Source organism: Nicotiana attenuata, unplaced genomic scaffold, assembly GCF_001879085.1.
Source record: "Nicotiana attenuata strain UT unplaced genomic scaffold, NIATTr2, whole genome shotgun sequence".
NCBI lineage: Eukaryota > Viridiplantae > Streptophyta > Magnoliopsida > Solanales > Solanaceae > Nicotiana > Nicotiana attenuata.
In genome coordinates, this window is record NW_017675231.1 from 46,990 (window position 1) to 66,923 (window position 19,934).

The window sequence follows — 19,934 nt, forward strand, 5'->3', positions numbered from 1 at the left end:
ACAGAGGTGTTTGGCTAAGCTTATAAGTTAGGTCAAATTGGCACTTTTTGGCTTATCTACGCGTTTGGTAAAATTAACACTCTGTTTGGATCATTGTTCCCTATCGTTTTATAATGTATTGTATTGTATCGTATCGTATCGTATTGTACCGTATTGTTTTATGAATATAATGTTTGAATAGATTGTATCGTTTGTGATTATTAAATAATATTTTGTTAGTTGGTTTGACTGTATCGTACTGTACTGTAACTGATAAGTTTACTAAAATACCTTCAATTGTTTAAGTATTAAATTTATCAAAAATTATGCATAAAAATAATTTTAAAAAACAAAACAGAAGAAGGCAAAACATAAGAAAGCAAAACAAAGGAGCGAGACAGAAAAAGACAAAACAAAGGAGCACAACTAATTATATTTGAGTTACAAGCAAATTAGGAGAAAAAATAAAAGCAGAAGGCAGCAAAACACCTTTAACATTGGTCTGGAAAAAAAAAGTAGGTTATAATTTGGAGATTTGGAGTTAAAATAAAAAAAAGATAAAGGGTAAAATAGAATTGTGAAGTAATAAGTTAGGGCATAATTGGAAAGAAAAATAGGAAACAACCCCACCACACCAAATTGGTTGTTTTAAAAAAGGAGACATTTCATTGTTTCGGAACAATGGATTTAACAATACAATACAACCAATTTTAAAGAAACAATCAAAACAAACATTGTTTTGAGATAACAATACAGTACGATACAACAAGTAACAACCATCCAAACAAGCTGTAAAAGTGCTTATAAGCCAAAAATAAGTCAAAAGACATAAGTTGGAGCCCGTTTGGCTTAGCTGATTTAGAGTAGCTGATAAGCATTAAGTGCTGAAAAGCACTTTTAAGTGTTGAAACTGATTTAAAAAATAAGCAGTTACGTGTTTGGATAAAAGTGCTGAAATTAATAATACGCAGCTGAAGAACTGGGTATACGAAGGGTTTGATTTTAAAAAGAAGTATTTTAGGAATAGAATAGTAAATATTTTGGTCAAACGTAAAGTGCTTATAAGCTGAAATTTGATAAGTTGGGGGAGACCAACTTATGGCTTTTGACTTATTTTTAGCTTATAAGCACTTTAGGTTTGACNCTTTTGGCTTATTTTTAGCTTATAAGCACTTAACTTATAAGCACTTTTAATTTTACCAAACGCGTAGATAAGCCAAAAAGTGCTTATAAGCCAGTTGACCAGCTTATAAGCTTAGCCAAACACCCTCTTGGTCTCCCCCAACTTATCAAATTTCAGCTTATAAGCACTTTAGGTTTGACCAAATATTTACTATTCTATCCCTAAAATACTTCTTTTTAAAACAAAACTCTTCGTATACTCAGTTCTTCAACTGCTTATTATCAATTTCAGCACTTTTATCCAAACACGTAACTGCTTATTTTTTAAATCAGCTTCAGTACTTTAAAGTGCTTTTCAGCACCTAATGCTTATCAGCTACTCTAAATCAGCTAGCCCAAACGGGCTCATAATGTACCGCGTACGGCGCGTCGAAGGAGTTTTGAGGGAATTACTGGGAAATTTAACGGAGGAGTAAGGGGGAGGAGAAACGAAGAGGTGACATATATGTAGTTGATTCCCTATTAAGAAATGGTCAATACACTACTATCTTTGGTTGTCATGCAAAATAATACTATATTCAACATATATGTCTTTCGTACAACTGGTTTGAGCTGTAGAATCAGCTAGTGATGATTGCATCAAAGTAGGTTGCCTGCATCGCATTTTTGAGGTGCGACCATTCCTCAGACCCTACATAAATGCAGAATGCTTCGTGCACTGGGCATGTCTTTCATACACCTATTTATCACCAGGGGCGGATCTAGTGTATGATATATGGGTTCCGGGGAACCCAGTAACTTTTGCGTAGACCCTGTATTTTTATTAAAACTTTTATTAAATATCTATAAATATCTATTTGTGAACCCAGTTATTATTGTATATTAATTTGAGTTTGCGACAGGAACCATAAGCTTAAAATCCTGGATCCGCCTCTGTTTATCACTATATATAATTATATCTTATATAGTTTCACTTTAATGTTAACTCTTCTAGATGTGCAGCACTAAAAAGAGTACATGAAGTGCAAGTTTAGTAGTGTAACTCATGAGGATGAGGGAGAGGTGAGGCAGAATTCTCAAGTCATCCCCAAGCAGGGTAGTTTCAAGTACTTTGGGTCAGTAATCCAAGGTGACAGGGAGATTGATGAGGATATCACACATTGTATTGGAGTGCGATGGATGAAGTGAACGCTTGCTTTCGGTGTCTTGTGTAATAAGAAGGTGCCACCAAGACTTAAAGGTAAATTTTACATAGTGATGATTAGACCGACTATGTTGTATGAGGTGTAATATTGGCCAGTTAAGAACTCCCGTGTCCAGAAGTTGAAGGTAGCGGAAACGAGAATGTTGAGATGGGTAAGTTGGTATACTTGGAAAGACATGATCAAGAATGAGGTTATTTCAGATAAGGTGGGAGTGGCTCCCGCAGAGAAAAACTTGGGTAAGTGTGGGTGAGATGGTAAAGGCATGTGAGGAGGAGATGCCTGAAGGCACTGCACACGAGGGGTTTAGGGAAGAGTAGAGGGAGGGCTAAGAAGTATTTGGGTGAGGTGATTAGGCATGATATGACACTTCTGCAACTCAGTGAGGACATGACCCTTGACAGGAAGTTGTGGAGGTTGAAGATTAAGATAGAAGATCAGTAGGTAGTATAGCGTACTTCCTTTCTTTCCGATAGCTTTAGCATGACGCTTGTTGTGGCCTACTTTTTGCATATTATTACATGTTGATTACTGTGGTTACCTAAGCCGAGGGTCTTTCGGAAACAGTCTCTCTACATGCTCAAAGTAGGGGTAATATTTGTGTACACCCTACCCTCCCCAAATCCCATTTATGAGAATATACTAGGTATGTTGTTGTTGTTGTTATTATTAAGGTTAAATTCAAATATTTACCCCATTTTTTTCTGGTTTTAGTCAAACAAATTTAACCCAAAATACTTATCATTCTAGGAAAACAAAAAATAATTAATTATTTTTTTCAACTCAATCTTACCATTCCATAAAGAAATATTATCATTAATAGATAGGTGTAATTTAATCAACTACTCTTTAGAATTTAATGGTAGTAAATGATTTTTGTAATAAATGCTTCAAACCATAAACGATAAACAAGAAGGGGCCAGGGAAGTAACCATTCTGGCCAAGAAAAAAGAGAATTAATGTTAAATGTTAACGAAAATACAACTAGTATTGTTGTTTTACTTTCAAATAATTAGCATAAACATGAGTATCATTTCATATTCCAGGACCAATTTGGCCCCTCTCCTCTTGAGTGTTTATCGATAAACGCAAGGTCTGGACATGTAGATGAATACTTTTACACCTTATTGTTGGACATATTTAATGTACTCTATTCAATGAAATAATTCTTATTAGTAATTCATATAAAGTTACATCCGACTATGCAAAAGTTGCAATTAGATTTAGTGACGCTAATCAAACTAAACTTCTTATGAAGTTCATTCACAAAGTTCATATCCTAAGCAAATAATTAAACAAAATAATAAGAGCTAAGGCTTCTTCCTATATCTAATCAAGGATATCTTAGATAGCTAGAGCTACCCTCAAAATGAGACAAAGAAAGAAGAAAACTATGATATAAATATTGCATTTGATTGGGAGAGGGAACTCAAACTAAGGGTGTCTAACGGGTGGGCCCAGGGGCGAAGCTACTTTGGTTGAAGGGTGGTCTCGCCGAAAAATTATACTACATATAAGGTAAAATATCACTTGTAATTGATTAAAAACAGACTTTGAATACCCTTGCATAGCCCACTGGCTTATTGAATTTCCTGGCTTCGCCACTGGGTGGGCCGGGCCGGACTGGATAGGAAAAATTAGTAACCGTACGGGTTGGGGTCCGGGCCGGTTACGGGTTGGGGCTTACCGAATTTAACGGGTTCGGTACAAGGGGCCGGCCCGGGCAGGGCCGGGTTAGTGTAATTTTTAATTTAAGGTTCACTTAAAAAGTACAAGGAACTAGTAGACTAACTAAAATGTCAGCTTTAAAGCACATGATCTGCAAATCGGCCAACAGCAAGAAATATTTTATTAATCACTTTTTTTTTGACGAAGTAAGTTAATATCAATGCCAGGAAGATGCAAAATTACAAAAAGAGTTAAACATGTGAGCTCCAGTACAAGAGTGTCATATTTTATCAATCACTAATTAACATGAATCTTTGGACATTTAGGCAGAACATATTGAATGTATTGATTGGTTAATGCTAAGGGCAGCGACATGATGAATCATGTTAAATGATTAGTACTAGTAAAAGTGTATAGGTAATACCAAAAGGTGCAAGGATAACTACACTAGGTTGCAATCAGATCATTTTCATGGCCAAAATTTTAGGTTTCCAGAAAACATCTATTACAAGTGTGATTAGTAGGCGGTGGCAGAAAGAAGCCACAACTCTCAGTTACATGTCAAGTAAATGACTGCAAAAGAAAGGTAAATTATCTGAGAACTCATTGCTTTCTTGACTCATATTTGCACTGGTGTATGAAATGGCGTAGATTTGCAGCATGAAACATAAAGATGTCGTGTCTACCCCTTCCTCTGCCCATTCTGCATTAATTATACAAGTAAGACATCAAACAAGTTTAAGGAATAATAGTTCCTTACTTTGACACAAAAGTTGGTTGTTAATACTGTATGAAAAATTTATCGTCGCCCTCTTCCTCTGCCCATTCCACGACCTCTTCCTCTACCTCTGCCTCGGGAACCCGAACCCCGAAAACCTGATCTCTCAGGCTTCAGTTTCAAGGACTGGATCCCTCTTCTCCTTTCAGTTCGTGCTCCCTTGTCTTCTTCATCTTCCACATACTTTGCTGAGCTTCTGGAAATAAAGGAAACTTCTCTTGAACCTCCAGGTCCCACCTTGATATTGTTCATCCCATGAGAAGTCCGGTCATCTGACAAGGCTGCAACCCGTTCACCTAGTGGAAGAGCATCCTCCTTCGCAAGTGAAACATCATTCCAGAATGCTTCTGCATGCCTCTCATCCTTGACTTCATACATTCTGAAATTTTAAAGGATAGTGAGACATACAGCTATTTTAATTTTTCTAAAGCAGCAATAAAAGGTTTCAGGATATGTTCTGGTCTCATAAGAAAGTTTATTCCACATTACTGTTGCAATCCCCAAAAGAAAAAGGTACACTCAATCCACAAAATTTGTATAAACCCATGCAACTTGTCTACGTAAGAAACATTAGAGGTTAAACATGCCCATTATCAGGAGTCAACCAACTGCTATTCCTTGAACTTCACTTCCAGCATGGTGCATAACAACTTGTAGTCTAAATGTGGCATGAATTAAGAGGGCATTCATTGACTTCTTACCTTGGAACTTTGGACTTTTTTCTAGAATTTTTTTCATTTTCTTGTTCATCTTCTGATGATTGTGTTGCTGCAGACACATCAGAATCACTAGGTTCCTCACCATCCATCACAGGCTCAAAATGTTCCTCCACTAAAGACGGTTGCTTTGTGGAAGGCATAGGGTGCAGTGCCCGATACTCATGAGAAAATTCATCAATTTCAAAGTCCTGTTGAAAAACCAAAATACATCAAAAAAAACTTAAGGGTATTGGGGATCTGTTTAAAGAATGCATTTTAACTAGTAGAGGAGTATGCAATATAAAAGCAATTGCTTAAAAATATATTTATCAGGGACAACATCTAAAAAGTACTAAGCACACTTTTCTTGTTGAGAATGCTTGACCAGCTTTCTAAGAAAGTTCCAATTCAAGCACATGTAATTAATTTTTTGCCAACTTAATCTGATGATATTCTGGACTGGTTCTTCAACACTAGGAAGTGCATAAGATTCACAGTAAAGACTTTGTATACCTTATTAGTAAACATCCCACTAAAACGTTCATCTTTCAGAATGTCAGTGGTCAGTCCTTTCTTCTTCTTTGATATCTTCTTCGCATCAACGCCATCAACATCCTCCATATTCTCAGCCTCTTCATTCTCAAGAAGTTCTTTAGCCAGAGTGCGATTAATTTTGGGAAGCTTCTTCTTAATCTGCAGAGGAATGCCAAAATGTAATACAGGTATTCTGAAAAGGTAGAAACTCCCTTCAAATGACAGATACATGCAGAGGTCTAGTTAAGTAAGAAACCTGTTTCCCCCCTTTTCATTCAGTTTGAGAAGCACACAACTTTGATTGCAGTGAAACAGTAAAAGTAGATTTCACCACAAGAACCATGAATAGAAATGACTAATGATAATAGTAGGGCCTTATTGAGAAACATGTAACAGCCGTCTGATTTGAATCTTTAATAATATGAAGCACAAAGGATAATATTTCCAATCTTCTGCTAGCACAAAATACAAGAGTGAAACCCAAAATTCTCCAGCATCCGGTAATTACTTGATGCCAGACAATTGGCATAAAAATTATCATAGCAACTTCAAAAGGCCTAACTAGAGCACAAGAAAATCCACAGCTTCTTTCTCATGGGCTCGTGGTCATCTAGTGAAAGTCTATATTTTTCTCGGCGATGTTTCCTTTATCAAGAAGTGGTCCATCTTTTAGTTGAATTTAGGTGATGCAAACTTTATTTAAGCTGACCTCTCCAGGATTTTAAGTCAATGAGTGCAGGGCACCAATACACCCATAACTTTTTTAACTATTTTTTCAACAACTGTGGAGTATGGGCCAGCTTGTGTGCACATCAACTAATTCCACGGGATACCTACTACCTCCACCACACAGGTACTGGGTAACTCTGTCCACCAAGGCTAGGACAAATGGGAAGAAACACCTAGTGTTTTGTCTCCAGTGGAATTTGAACCTGAGACCCATGATTCTTAACCCACTTCATAGACCACTACGCCACACCCTTGGGTGCTATTAGGTGCAAATTATACTATTTTTTAGAAGTTTTCCAGCTATAAGCTTAAGGCAATGGCCCCTCGCACCAGCTGCGAAACCTACATCTACTCGTGAGTAAACCATATCATTTCAGCTCAAAACGAGCTGAACAATCAACCACACTTGAAAAAGGAGAATTTTCAGTCTACAATATACCCTAAAGGATCGAAAAAAGCGCAAGCATCAGAATCCTCCAAATTCAAGGTTTTCTTTGTATTCCCTTCCATTTTTCAATTTGGGGGATTGGGACGCTCAGAATAAGAGCAAGTGGAAGAAGAGGTCAGCGAAAAACATACTAAGCCAAGGCCTCCAAAGTTTTTGCCTTTCTTTTGTTGACCAAAATTAGCTGTTTCAGCTTCCACACTCGGGGATAACGGCCCGCCATCTACCATTTTCCATACCGGATTTGGTTCACAGTCAAGTTTCGAACTTGTGACGTGTGCCTAACCTTTTTTTCCTTTTAAAAGCCAATGCTGCTACAAGGCTATTTCAAAAGTCTCTTCATGATGGACTCACTGATTAATCACTCCCTCCCATAAGAAGTATGGCCCGCAACATAAAAAATTGATTTGCAAAGAATATCAAACAGGTTAAAGATGCAATGTGGCTAGACCACCAATATATACACATGTAGGCACACACATGAAGTTTAGCTTTCTATGTTGAATTGCTGGTACAAATAACATGGTTCTTATACATCCATTGTAATCTATTGTTATTACTGAAAAATCTATGAAAGCAAAATACCCAAAGGCCAAATACTAAATCGAAATAAGGGACACGAAAACGTCTTTCGCTTGATGCTAGTGTAAAAGTCTCTGCATAGAAAAAGATAGGAGACATGTGTACGCTTGCAAAAAGCCAATCCCAGACATTATGAAACTAACCGTGATACGACCGGCACGCTCTGCCGCTTGTTTTTCCTGGTTCCGCCGCTCTTTGTAAGCAACATAATCAAATGGATCTGAAAATGCTTGTGCCTGCAAGAGCAAAGCATCAACATGCACATAAGTTTGATCACAAGGCCCATCATTTAAAGTTAGTAGACAAATTTATACTGATTGTCACCTTTTTATACAAACGATAATCGATGAAGTAACCATGCATATAAGCCCTTAGAAGGCTGGTTCCAATCAAATGGGTCAAATTCAATTTTTCCAGATCTTCTTTCGTCAAAAATTTAAAATCATCATAAATAGTTGTCTGGGGTTGCTCCTCAAGCTCTTCCTGCAAATAAATATCAAATCAGAATAACCATTGTCTCTGGCATGACAAGGTAACAAAACAAGGAGCACATCATACCGTAAGGTTTTCAAGGTAAGAACACCACTTGGGCGCAGGCCCCAGTGAAGGAATGAAATACGAAGGTATTTGACTGGAGTCAAGAGCCAACAACATCAATCCACTGTCAGTGAATGCACACAAATCGTTGATTCTCCCACCCGTTGGTTCAATGCTTGTCATGCCTTCTCCCTATAAGAGTTCAATGCCAAATGTGAAACTTAGATTAAAGTTAAGTGTATTTCATCAAAAAGATTAAACTTAAGTGTAGAAACATAAGCAACTCTTGGTGATGTCTTCTCTTGGATTGTTGGCTAAGGAGGCATGCCTCACAGAAAACAATCTCCATAAGAGGGGTTTCAAGCTGTGCAGCAGATGTCCTTTATGTGAAGAACAATCTGAAGATGTTACCCATCTTTTTTTGCATTGCAAGGTTACAAACCAGTTATGGAACATGTTCTTTTCAATATTTGGTATGTCTTGGACCATGCCTAACTCCATTTCAGAAATGCTGAAGTGCTGGACCGGGGAGGGTCTATGCAAGAAAGCTCAAAAAACCTGGAACACTGTTCCTCAAGTTATCTGGTGCTCCGTCTGGCTTGAAAGAAACAGTAGAATTTTTGAAGGCAAAAGAAGAAATTTACAGTGCCTTAAACTTAATTGCATTTTGTTGATCGCTTTTTGGTGCAAACTGGCTTTTGCACCAGATGTAGATGAATTTTAGACGCAATTGCTGATTTTCACAACCTGTAATTACGCCTGTTGCACTGGCTTAGTGCAAATATTTATATAATATATTATTTACCCATCAAAAAAAAACTCTTGCTGATGTCTAATTAGTGTTCTACCGCCTCATACATGAACATTATCGTAAGACTATTGCAGATAATCATAAATATTAACTGTATGATATCCTAACGCGGGTCCAAGAAGGACAAAAACAGAGACACCAACCTTGATTTCATGGTGGCAAACGGTTGTGATTCTATATAGTTCGTGTCTTTGTCACGATGTAAACCTGCTGTTTATCTAAAACAATAACCACCATAATCTCTACTAAACATAGTTTTTTTATTGTGATGATGCCTAAGAGATCTAGCAGTAATTCCTACGTTGTACCTTCCTTTTCTCTATTGCTTCACTATTATCCCAGCACAACAGTCATATTACCAACGTCTTTTCAAGTTACATAGCACTTAAACAATCCCTAGGTCATTTTTTTATTGTTAAAGTTAAACAATCCCTCAATCATTAATCGTCCAAAAATCATATCAACTCAATTCATAGCTTAGATATGAAGAAATATGAGCTCCAAGGACTGCTCCAAACTTCTACTACATGACCAGGGGCGAATCCAGGATTCGAAGAAGATGGGTGCACTATTATAAAGAGGTAAATCTAGAATTTATATTTGATGGATTCAAACTTTAGGTTCCTACCATGAATCCAATACCATTTAGAATTATAGGTTAAAATTAATTTTTTTTCTTATAATTTTAGTGATTTTTAACATATATACATATACTCCATATCAAAAATGTTGAGATCATTGAACCATGCTACATCATCCATTGCTATTAGTTTTAATTATATAAAATTTTGCGATGACAAACAGACAAAGGGAGATCAAGGATTTCAATGTGTTAGATTTGGGAATTTGAATGGATAAACCAAATAAAAAAATAAAAAAACTACTTAATTTAAACACAAGAGGAGACACTAGACATGTCTACAAACTAAGAATTGAACATCTAACTTCACTTGTAAAGGTGCACCCAATAATTATTGAACCATATGATTCTTTGAGCTTGGGTGCACACATGTATATTTAAGCAATTTATAAGAAATATAACATTATTATACATGATATAGAGAGAGAGTAGCATGGGTTCACGTGCATCATGCTCCAACACATAGATACGCCCCCGGCCACATCAAAGGAGGGCCACTTGTCCACAAGAGGAACAAAATAATCAAAAAGAAAAATGTCTTCTCAGAATAAGTAGGACCGTTTAAGGGAAACTTGAAGTTTGACAGATTTTGCAGATTAGAATAACTGATAATCAATAAGCTAAATATATAACAACAAACATTTTAATAAAAAATTTCACTCCTCATCATATCCTCCCCGTTTTCTTTCTTTCCTTGTTCCCTTGCCTTCTAATTCTATTTCTTTTTGAAATCTGTAAGACACCCTTGCACCTGAATATTAACTTCTTACCAGACCCGCCAAAGTACGTCTTGATTACTTTGATGAATCAGTTCATTAATAACTTCACATATAGCAAAGGCAGCAGAAAAAAACAAAGGCCAAAATCAATCATTGAGTACTGCAACTCTATTGTCCAGCATATAAATACAATAAACTGAAATGATCTTGTCTAAACTACAGAATTACTAATATAAACGACAAATATCAACAAAGAGGATCAAAGACTTGCATACCGTCTCAGGGTCCCAAATCCTAACAATGTGGCTGTCAGCAGTGATTAACTTTGTTCGTTCAGTGTTAAGCGTTTTATGCCACTTAATGTTCAGTATCGGGCTCCCATACCTATATAAGTGTCAGAATGCATAAGCAATAGAGAACAAGAATTACTTTACCATTATAAGCTGGCAAAGCAACTTACATATGATCCTTTATCCGCATAGGTTGAGAAGATCGTAAATCATAAATCAGAACCTGCACATTACAAGGTATTGTTAGACATCTTGATCGCATAAGACATAACAATAACTACGCCTCAGTCGTAAACAAGTTAGCTCCAGCTATTCGAACCCTCACTAAACATGTTTCTCCATTTAAAATCATTTCAGCCCAACATTATACACAATAAAAATAAAACTTCACAGAAGCCTCCACAATGTAAATATATGTTTGCTAACAAGACAACTGATTTTTACTCAAAGACAATAATCTATTCTTCAATAACTACTTTCTGAAGCCCTCAAAGTGACAAGAATTTCACCCCCAAGAAAATCTAGCTTCCTTTAGCCAACTCGATTGACGATGACCAAGCAAGACTCTAATTGGAGCGGACTTAATAAAAACATAACTTATTTGTCTTTTTCTATTCTCCGTTTCTACATGAATCAAAAGACAGAACAGAAATTTTAAAAACCTCTCTCTCTTCATTCCCTTCCAGTGGTGTAACAACTATTCAAGTTAATAATTTCTTATACTTCAAGGACACATCAGTAAGCCAACTTTGTGGGGCATCCCGAAGCTAATATTGTGAGACCTCTTTTTGGTAAATTGTTGAGGGCAATGTCTTAAATTTAGGGTGTGTCAGGCATGAAGGAGAAAATGTTTTCCAATACTCCCATGTTTGGTTGGCTTAAATGTCATGGAAAATGATTTCCTAATGAACTCATTTTCCTCCAATTTTTCCCACAAAGAAAAGGAAAAATATTTTCCAAAACTCTCTTTCAACCTTCCTCACCCCTACTGCCATCCCCCAATCACACCCTCGCCACCTGGGTCCCCAGACCTACCACCTTACACCCCGACCACCCTTGATCCACCCCCACCCCTCTCCCACCTCCAAACGCACATCCCGTTACCTCCGCCTCCCTAGAAACCCCTCCACCATCACTAACCCACCATCAGCTCCCCTTCCCCCATCGTCCACCCCTTCCCTCCGTCCCCGCCACCCCTCAACTGCCCAAACCAGGCTTCGCGACACAAAACACAAAGGTCGAGGGCCAGGTGTCAGGTGCGGGGTGGGGGTCAGGGGCAGGGTGTCGAGGGTGGGGTCAAGATTAGGGTCCGGGTTTATAGTGTTTGCCCAAAATATATTAAAATGCTCCTAGGACAATATTTTCTCCTTACTATCCAAATATCAAAAAATTAAGAAATTAACTTGTTTTCCACGAAAATATTTTCTAAAACATTTTCCTTCATACTAAACACACCCTTACTATCATGAGAAAGAACATCTGCAAAAAAATTCACATTGAAGATGCAATGCTTTTAAGCATGATATGTTTTATATATACTCGGTGTAAGGACTTTTAAAATACTCTTTCCTGATTAGTTTCATGTCAATTTTCGAACAACATAGGTTAAAATATATTCTTCATACTGCATTAGCTGCCTGTTCTATAAGTCCTCTCAATTAACATCCAATTTGGTGATGCGGGTGAATTTTCCACCTCTCCTACAATTTATTAATAGTAACTAGAAATTTTAGGTGTACTTTATCTAGTTTCAAGCAAATAAGAAAAAAGACTAAACTCCCGAAATGACAATCATAAATGATTTTTCCAACCAAAACTTCAGACTCAACATTCACCGTGATCATCAGAAAGTTTATCAAAACCTCTTTAAAAACTGCATTTCCTTCTATTATACCTTTCCGTCACTACTTCCAACAACCATGAGGTAACCTCCATCTCCGTCGAACTCTATTGCAGTAACCTCCTGTAGTTTATGCATATCATTAACAACCATTAAGAAAAGATCTGGTTTCTTCAACTACTTTAGCAGAAAACTACCTGGTCCCCATTCCCAGCAGGTGCAACAGCATTTATCCTGCCAACTGAAGATCTTGCTCTCATGTCAAAGCATTCGAGAGCACCATCCTGCCCTCCACAAGCAACTAATCCATGGAGCTTGCTAAAGTGCAAAAGAAACCAAAAGATCACAGAAGAAACTGTCATACAGAAGGTATAGCAAAACTAAAAAAGCCAAAAAGAAAATTCTAAAGAAAAAAAGAAACATGGTTTTAAAAGGTGAGCAAAGCAAAATCAATTTCTAACCTCCGGGAAACCACATTAAGTGCCGGGGATCGTGTGCTCAGTGAGGAAAGGAAGCGTCCCTGTTAATAGAATATGATAGTCTCAGTAAACTACACAAGCAAACATCAACACTATAAGGGGGAAAACTTCAATTAGAATAGGGTGAAATTCGACATCCAACTTTTAGGCTGTACAACTTTCATTTTTCTTTGAAAATGCAGCAGATTATGATTTAACACTATAAAGCTCCATTTATCCTTGGGATCAATGCCATAGAAATCTAGGTGAATTTTAACAGCACATTTACTATTCTTTTCTTACCCTTCTCTTCTCTTCCCTTCCTATAAGTTGCTACTCCGAAACAGCTTAGCCTTTGTCCCTTTTTTTTCTTTTTTTTGGCCCATCGTAACTTTCGGTCAACAACATATTGATCTATAACAGCCCAATCCAAATCACCTGAACACTAGATAACATGGAAAGTGTATAGCTAGCAGAAGACCTGTCCAGATACATATTTTTAAGTCTGAGTGTTTGTTCATTAGAATGTTGGCAAAAGCATTAATGGATGTGGTGCATTCACAACAGAAATTCAAATAAGTGAAATCGAATGAGGAAACATTTTTTTCATAATTCAAGCGGTGTTGTTGAGTATTGCATCTGTTGCTACTGGTTTGCTAAAATAATTAGTTGTTTCGTCATAGGAGTAGTCTTCTATTTTTTAAAATTCAAATTTTTGTTAGATATTTTAGGTTGTTGAGATATTTTAGGTTTTGAATATTTGTTCTGCAGATCTTTTGCAGATTTTCTTGTTTTCAAGTGGCTATTTAGAGCCCTATGGTTAATAAAATTTTAAGCGATAAATTTTCAATAATAATATTAACCTTCTTACTAGCGGTATCAGAGCGCCAACAGGTCTTACAGGATCTATGAGCTCACTAAAAAAAGAGTGACTTGTAAAATCGACTTAGCTCATATCTATGTTTATCCTTATTTCAAACATGGCAGGCAATAGTCTCTCTTTGAATCTCCCACAAAACTTCACTAGTGAAAACTATCAAATTTGGTATATCAGAATGAAGTTTCATCTTGAGCCTATGATCTATCAAAAGTTGTAATGGAAGATAGACCCTTACAACGTCTCTCAAAAAAAATACAACAACAACAACAACCTAGTATAATCCCACTAGTGGGGTCTGGGGAGGGTAGTGTGTACGCAGACCTTACCCTTACCCAGGGTAGAAAGGTTGTTTCCGATATACCCTCGGCATCCTTCCCTCCAAGAACTCACCACCTTGCTCTTGGGGTGACTCGAACTCACAACCTCTTGGTTGGAAGTGGAGGGTGCTTACCATCAGAGCAACCCCTCTTGTCAATCTCTCAAAAAAAAAATACCCTGGGTAGTCTCTCAAAAAAAAAATACCCTTATGTAAATTCAAGCTCATCCAGAAGAGCCTTCAGACAAAATTGAGTTACTGAGACAATTATATAGAAGAAAACAACCCAACCATAGATGATGTCATAGACCAATGGCGAGAAGTTGGAAATGAGAAGAAAATCTTGTATTTACTGACAGACATAAAGCAATAGTCAACTTCAATATAGGTGCACATATTACTTAACTATTGTAGAGAAACTGGTGCCATGACAAGTTCAGTTAAGCATTTTGAAGAAAAAAAATTGTAATTGTGCTGCAAAATTTGCCACTTTTTGTTTAAAAAAATTAACTTATACAAACACATGAACGGATCAAACACTTAAACTGAGGAGGAAAACCTGCTCCAGATTTATTCTGTAGAGATCTGGTGATGAGGCAGCGCAAAGCAAATCACAAGACCAGCAATCATATACAATATCCCTTCCCATCCTAAATAAACAGGAGAACATATAAGTGATGTTAAGCTGGCATTTTGATACAGTTTCGTACAAAAAAGTAACAGTAAATTTCAGCAGCAGAGAGGAAGAGCAAAAGCGTTGGGGATTAGCTCCAAGATGAAAGTGACAGATAGTTGAGCAAAATCAAAGAAATCCAGCAAGATGTAATGTACATATCATGCCAGCAAAATATGCAGCTAAGATGTCTGAGTTGCTACTGCAGTAAAGTATCATGACAATGCAGGAAAGATGTTGACCAGATAATGGAACATAAATTAGAGTAAACCACCCAGAAATTTGTCTTTTGTAAATTTTGAGATTCACTGACTGAAGAATGTCAGGTCTTCCATGAGATACCCAGGATGCATGGAGCTAAACAACGTTCTTTCCTCTTCAGGCAAAACTGATAAGTGCACCTAAATGCGAGCTCCTTGGAGTTCACATTCGGCTTTAACAATGACTAGTTTAATTCATTCTAAGCCTGATAATTTTCATCTGATCTCTAAGAAAGGAAATGCGAGCTAAACAACGTCCTTCCCTCTTCAGGCAAAACCGATAAGTGCACCTAAATGCGAGCTCCTTGGCGTTCGCATTCAGCTTTAACAATGACTAGTTTAATTCATTCAAAGCCTAATAAATTTTCATCTGATCTCTAAGAAAGGAAATGTTGAAGCATTAACTTATCTAATTTGTGACCTCACAAAGAGTTGGCTGAGTAATGTGCATTCATTCTCTGCCTATGTAGGCTTTAGGGGTTTGTATAAAAGGGGTAGTTTATAGGCTTTGGGATTTGACCAAGGTATCCAATACATTAACGTATAGAGTTTCAGACAAGGATACTAGTTTGTATGAAAGTTTATACTTAAATATAGGTCATGAAACAAGTAGTGACACACAAAGTGGCATGCTTTACTTGCCGGTAGTTAAGAGAAGCTGCTCTAACACGGGATAAACTGAGAAAAAGGGAAATATCAATTTGTTCAAGGTGCTACTTTTGTGGTCAAGAGGCAGAGACAATCAGCCATCGGTTTCTACATCGTAGGGTCACTAGTCAGCTATGGCATTTGTTCATCAACCTCAGGGATATTTGGAGGACAATGTCAGGAAGAACATCTGAACTTTTTTCACGCTGGAATGAAGGGGAAAATTGTAGTGCTACCAACAAAAACAGATGAAATTTGTCCCTGCAACTATTTGGCGGAGGCGGACAGTTTGGAACGAGAAAAATTCAAGATGCTTTGAGGATACAGTCAGCCAATAGCTTGTTTGGCCAAGCTTCTCCAAAGCCAAAAGCACTTTTTTTTCAAAGTTGAAGTGTTCGGCCATGCTTTTGGGAGAAAAAAAGTGCTTTTGAGTAGAAAGCAGAAGCAATTTTGGAGAAGCAGAAAAAAGTAGCTTCTCCCCAAAATACACTTAAAAGCACTTTTTAAAAGCTTGGCCAAACACGAATTGTTGCTCAGAAGTACTTTCAAATTAATTAGCCAAACCCAAACTGCTTTACTTTTGGAGAAAAACACTTTTGAGAAAAAGCACTTCTTAAAATAAGTTGATTTTTGAAGCTTGGCCAAACAGGCTATAAGATAAATTGTATTCTTCTCTTTTGCTTTTCGTAATCTAGAATCAATTCTACAAGTCGTAGATTCCTTGTAAGAAGAGCGAGGATTGTAATTTTGAGCTTTTTTGGTTTTTGTAAACACCCTTTTGGCTTCCAGCACAAGCTTTGTGCTAAAAATTTATCAATCTACTGCTAAATGTTACCTTTTACCAAAAAAAAAAAGTAGTGACTATCAAATAGTATGAAACTATAAACTGGCTTACTGAATTTTTACTTCTGCCGAATTATGTGCAGATAAAAGCCAGAAGATATTAAAGAAATATTGAACCAAGAAAAGGAGAAGCAAAGGGCCACGAAATGCCTAGGGAAGCCCCTTTGAAGGCCAGTCATGGTAACCAGGATCGGACATTGAACGGGAAGGAATGCACTACAGGAATTCTCTGAGACTCTGATATCTCGCCACCAGGAGTGAACTTTATTCCAAAACCTAGCAGTATAAATGAGGAGTTTCAGGATTAACTAAATTTTTCTGAAGGGTTGCAATTTTTTATGGCATTCAACCACTGAAGACCTTTCTTTTTTTGGTAAAATTATTTCAGATACATACGTAGATTATATTTATTCTCTCATTCAGTCCAGTGGTTTCTAAGCTTTCAAGTGAGAGAGGTTGGGCTCAATCTGTTGCCATTATGCAAGTGTAAGCATGCTAGAAGTCCTTCGCGCAGCTCAAAGTTATGTTGGCATTCTTAATACTCAACATGCATTGTTTTCTAAATTTTGCATTTCATCAGTATAGCTTAGCAGACAACATATGGATATGCACATAAGAATAAAACAAACAAAATAAGTGCGACCTTGGAATTCGCAAACTGTAATGACTTCCATATTTTGCATGGAGGCAGACAGAACGATCAGCACAAAGAAATGCCATTTTTGAGTAGTCATCGCCCAAGACCTACAAAAGATATCAAAGACGGAATATACATCAGTGTAGATTTCCCAGATTAATTAGAGAAGAAAAATGCAACAGAACATGTTTCCATGCTTCTGGTCTCCACAAAGAAAAAACAAACAGGGAACAAGCAAAAACATTTACTATCGCAGCACAAATAATTTTAGCAAAAAAAAATGAGCATAAGCATAGGTCATAAAAAGAAGCAATACTAATAAGAATCTACTATGTTATTTTGGGTGAAACGTGCAGCCTTCACAGAGAAAGAGAGGGAAAGCAGTCAGTACCTGAAAGTTAACGATCTCTGACACCAAATGCCTTTCGAACTTCAATGACAGCTCCCGCAGCTCATAAACTTTAACTTGAGGTGGGTAAATACCTGAAAAATCAATGTTGACAACTGATACAAAATAGAGGAAATACCAAGCAGCAAAAAGAATGTACTCATCTAATACATGTTCAATAGGGGTCTTTTAGTTTGTTAGACTTACAGATCTGATTGCCAGCATAAAATGTAGAGAACTTCTGGTGTCGGAGAACCTAACTTATTGAATGACACAGGCCTAAATGGAGCGACATGAACAGTGACGATTTATAAAATTGACCCTATCTTGGTGTCGAGGCATAGTTGTTGCTGTGTACTCATCTTTTTTTATTTTAAGAAGGTAACATAAGTTAAATCTGTTGTACTCATCTAATACATGTATCAGAAGAACAGAGGGACAGAACAGTGAGAAAACAGTAATTGGTTACTTCCCTGTGTAGGATATTTTTTACATGAGATAATTATTGTTCAGGTTAAATATGAATAAGTCTAGACCAACACAGGAAATAAGATGAATATCAATGCTTCATTTTAACAACTAATAAAATGAACCAATATATTTATAACCCAACCTGTTCTAAATCTAAAAGATAGTCAAATATTGAGTTTATATTGAAATAACTGTCTCTCTCTCTGTATGTGTGTGTGTATATATATATATAACACAGAGGGATAAATATGCATGAACATCACGTTTTAACAGTAAAACGGCACAGTGACGCCTTTAATCTGTAACTCAGAAGTTGTTACTTCTCAATAACCTAGAAAAAGATCATTTAACAGACGAATAATATTTTAAGGAAACAAAAAAAAGAAAGAAAGGATATCTCGAACTGCAGATAATCACCTGACGCAATGAGATACTCCCCATCAGGAGTCACTTTAATTCTCGTCGTTGCAGTTTCAAATCTCAAATCCTGAATCAGATCCACTCTTTGCATATAACCTGCCAAAATAGAGAAAAATATCTTTAATAACATAACCATAATATCCTACAATATCAAATATGTATAAATGGAGCAACATGATAGAGGGATTCATATAGCCGGCCCGAATTACACAAGCTATGCAAATTGGGTTTTACCCATACCAAACTCCGTAAAGATTGTTATCAACAAAATAATGTTGGTCCGACATTGAACACTCCTTTTTACTACAACAATTGAAAACTTTCCATTTTCAAAAGTTTTGATACAACATGATTTTACCAAATATTAATATCAAAGTAAATCTAACCTTTGCATATTGTTCGAAAGAAAAAGAAGAAGTAAAAAAAGTATGAATCAATCATCACAGATGACCATATGATATAAAGACCAAGTATCCAAAAACCCAGACATATGATTACTCCCCAATTGAAAAATAATCTTGGTACAATTCCAGAATTTCTTCTTTTATACCTCAAATATTGAAACTTCCTTTTTCCAGACACTATGATGCTGCTAGATTTTACCAAATAATATCCCAAAAGGAAAAAATAAAGGAAGTGAAAGCAGGAGGGTAATGCATACTTGGATCTTTACGAAGGGCTCTGAGCTTCTTAGGAGGAAGCCATGTTGCCACAGAACGGTGTTGGCCGGCGACAGTGTACATCTTCACTCCATTTATGGCAGTGGACTTCAAGTTTCCCCCTTGGTACGCCATTGTAATTCAATTGGTTGACGAATAATGCCCTTTTTCTGAAAGTGATGAATCAATCTCAGAGGCAGTGATTGGCCAAGGAAGGGGGTTCAATTGAATCCTCCTCGTTGGAAAATCGTACTATGCAAATAGGAAAAACATATAATTTTTTGTATTCATATTCACTTTTCAATCCCCTTGTACATTCCTGGCTCTGCCCAAGGGCGGCTCTAGGGTAAGGCAAGTGAAGCCCTTGTCTCCCCCAAGTAATTAAGGCCTTAAAAATAAAAACTGTTATTATATTATTATATAATATATACTTTATAATTTATATTTATATAATTACTAATTTTATGCACCTATCTAAATGAGTATTAAATTTTGTTAAAAATCATATAAATATTATATTTGAATAACTGCATGATTTATTTCTATTAATTTCAATGTACAAATTTATTTTTTTGTGTTTCACTTATATAGTATTATAATTAGGTTTGTGATTTACATGAGTATAACTTCACAATATGTATTCTTCGTATAATTAACTTAAGGTACATTATAATACGCATTACTTTAAATTAAAAGACTACTATTAT

At 36.6% G+C, this 19,934-nt stretch overlaps 1 protein-coding gene across 1 annotated transcript; it reads right to left on the reverse strand.

The window, feature by feature from the left end:
• Positions 1-4,365: 4,365 nt before the first annotated feature.
• Positions 4,366-19,604, reverse strand: LOC109219827 (nucleolar protein 10-like). Its single transcript, XM_019384295.1, has 16 exons — positions 19,230-19,604; positions 18,566-18,664; positions 17,681-17,772; positions 17,296-17,396; positions 14,788-14,878; positions 13,036-13,094; positions 12,772-12,892; positions 12,629-12,697; positions 10,905-10,957; positions 10,720-10,828; positions 8,296-8,466; positions 8,062-8,220; positions 7,881-7,973; positions 5,961-6,140; positions 5,451-5,656; positions 4,366-5,128 (listed from the first exon to the last, which is right to left on the reverse strand). Exons 1-16 carry the CDS (start codon positions 19,360-19,362, stop codon positions 4,771-4,773), a joined length of 2,094 nt encoding a protein of 697 aa, XP_019239840.1. The 5' UTR covers positions 19,363-19,604; the 3' UTR covers positions 4,366-4,770.
• Positions 19,605-19,934: the final 330 nt, after the last annotated feature.

Excerpts from the sequence above, each read along its gene's own strand:
- LOC109219827 (XM_019384295.1), bottom strand. The coding sequence starts at position 19,362 with ATGGCGTACCAAGGGGGAAACTTGAAGTCCACTGCCATAAATGGAGTG. Across the intron at positions 10,829-10,904 it reads ATGCGGATAAAGGATCATAT|GTATGGGAGCCCGATACTGA; the intron begins GTAAGTTGCTTT and ends ACACTTATATAG. Across the intron at positions 6,141-7,880 it reads AGCGTGCCGGTCGTATCACG|ATTAAGAAGAAGCTTCCCAA; the intron begins GTTAGTTTCATA and ends ATTCCTCTGCAG.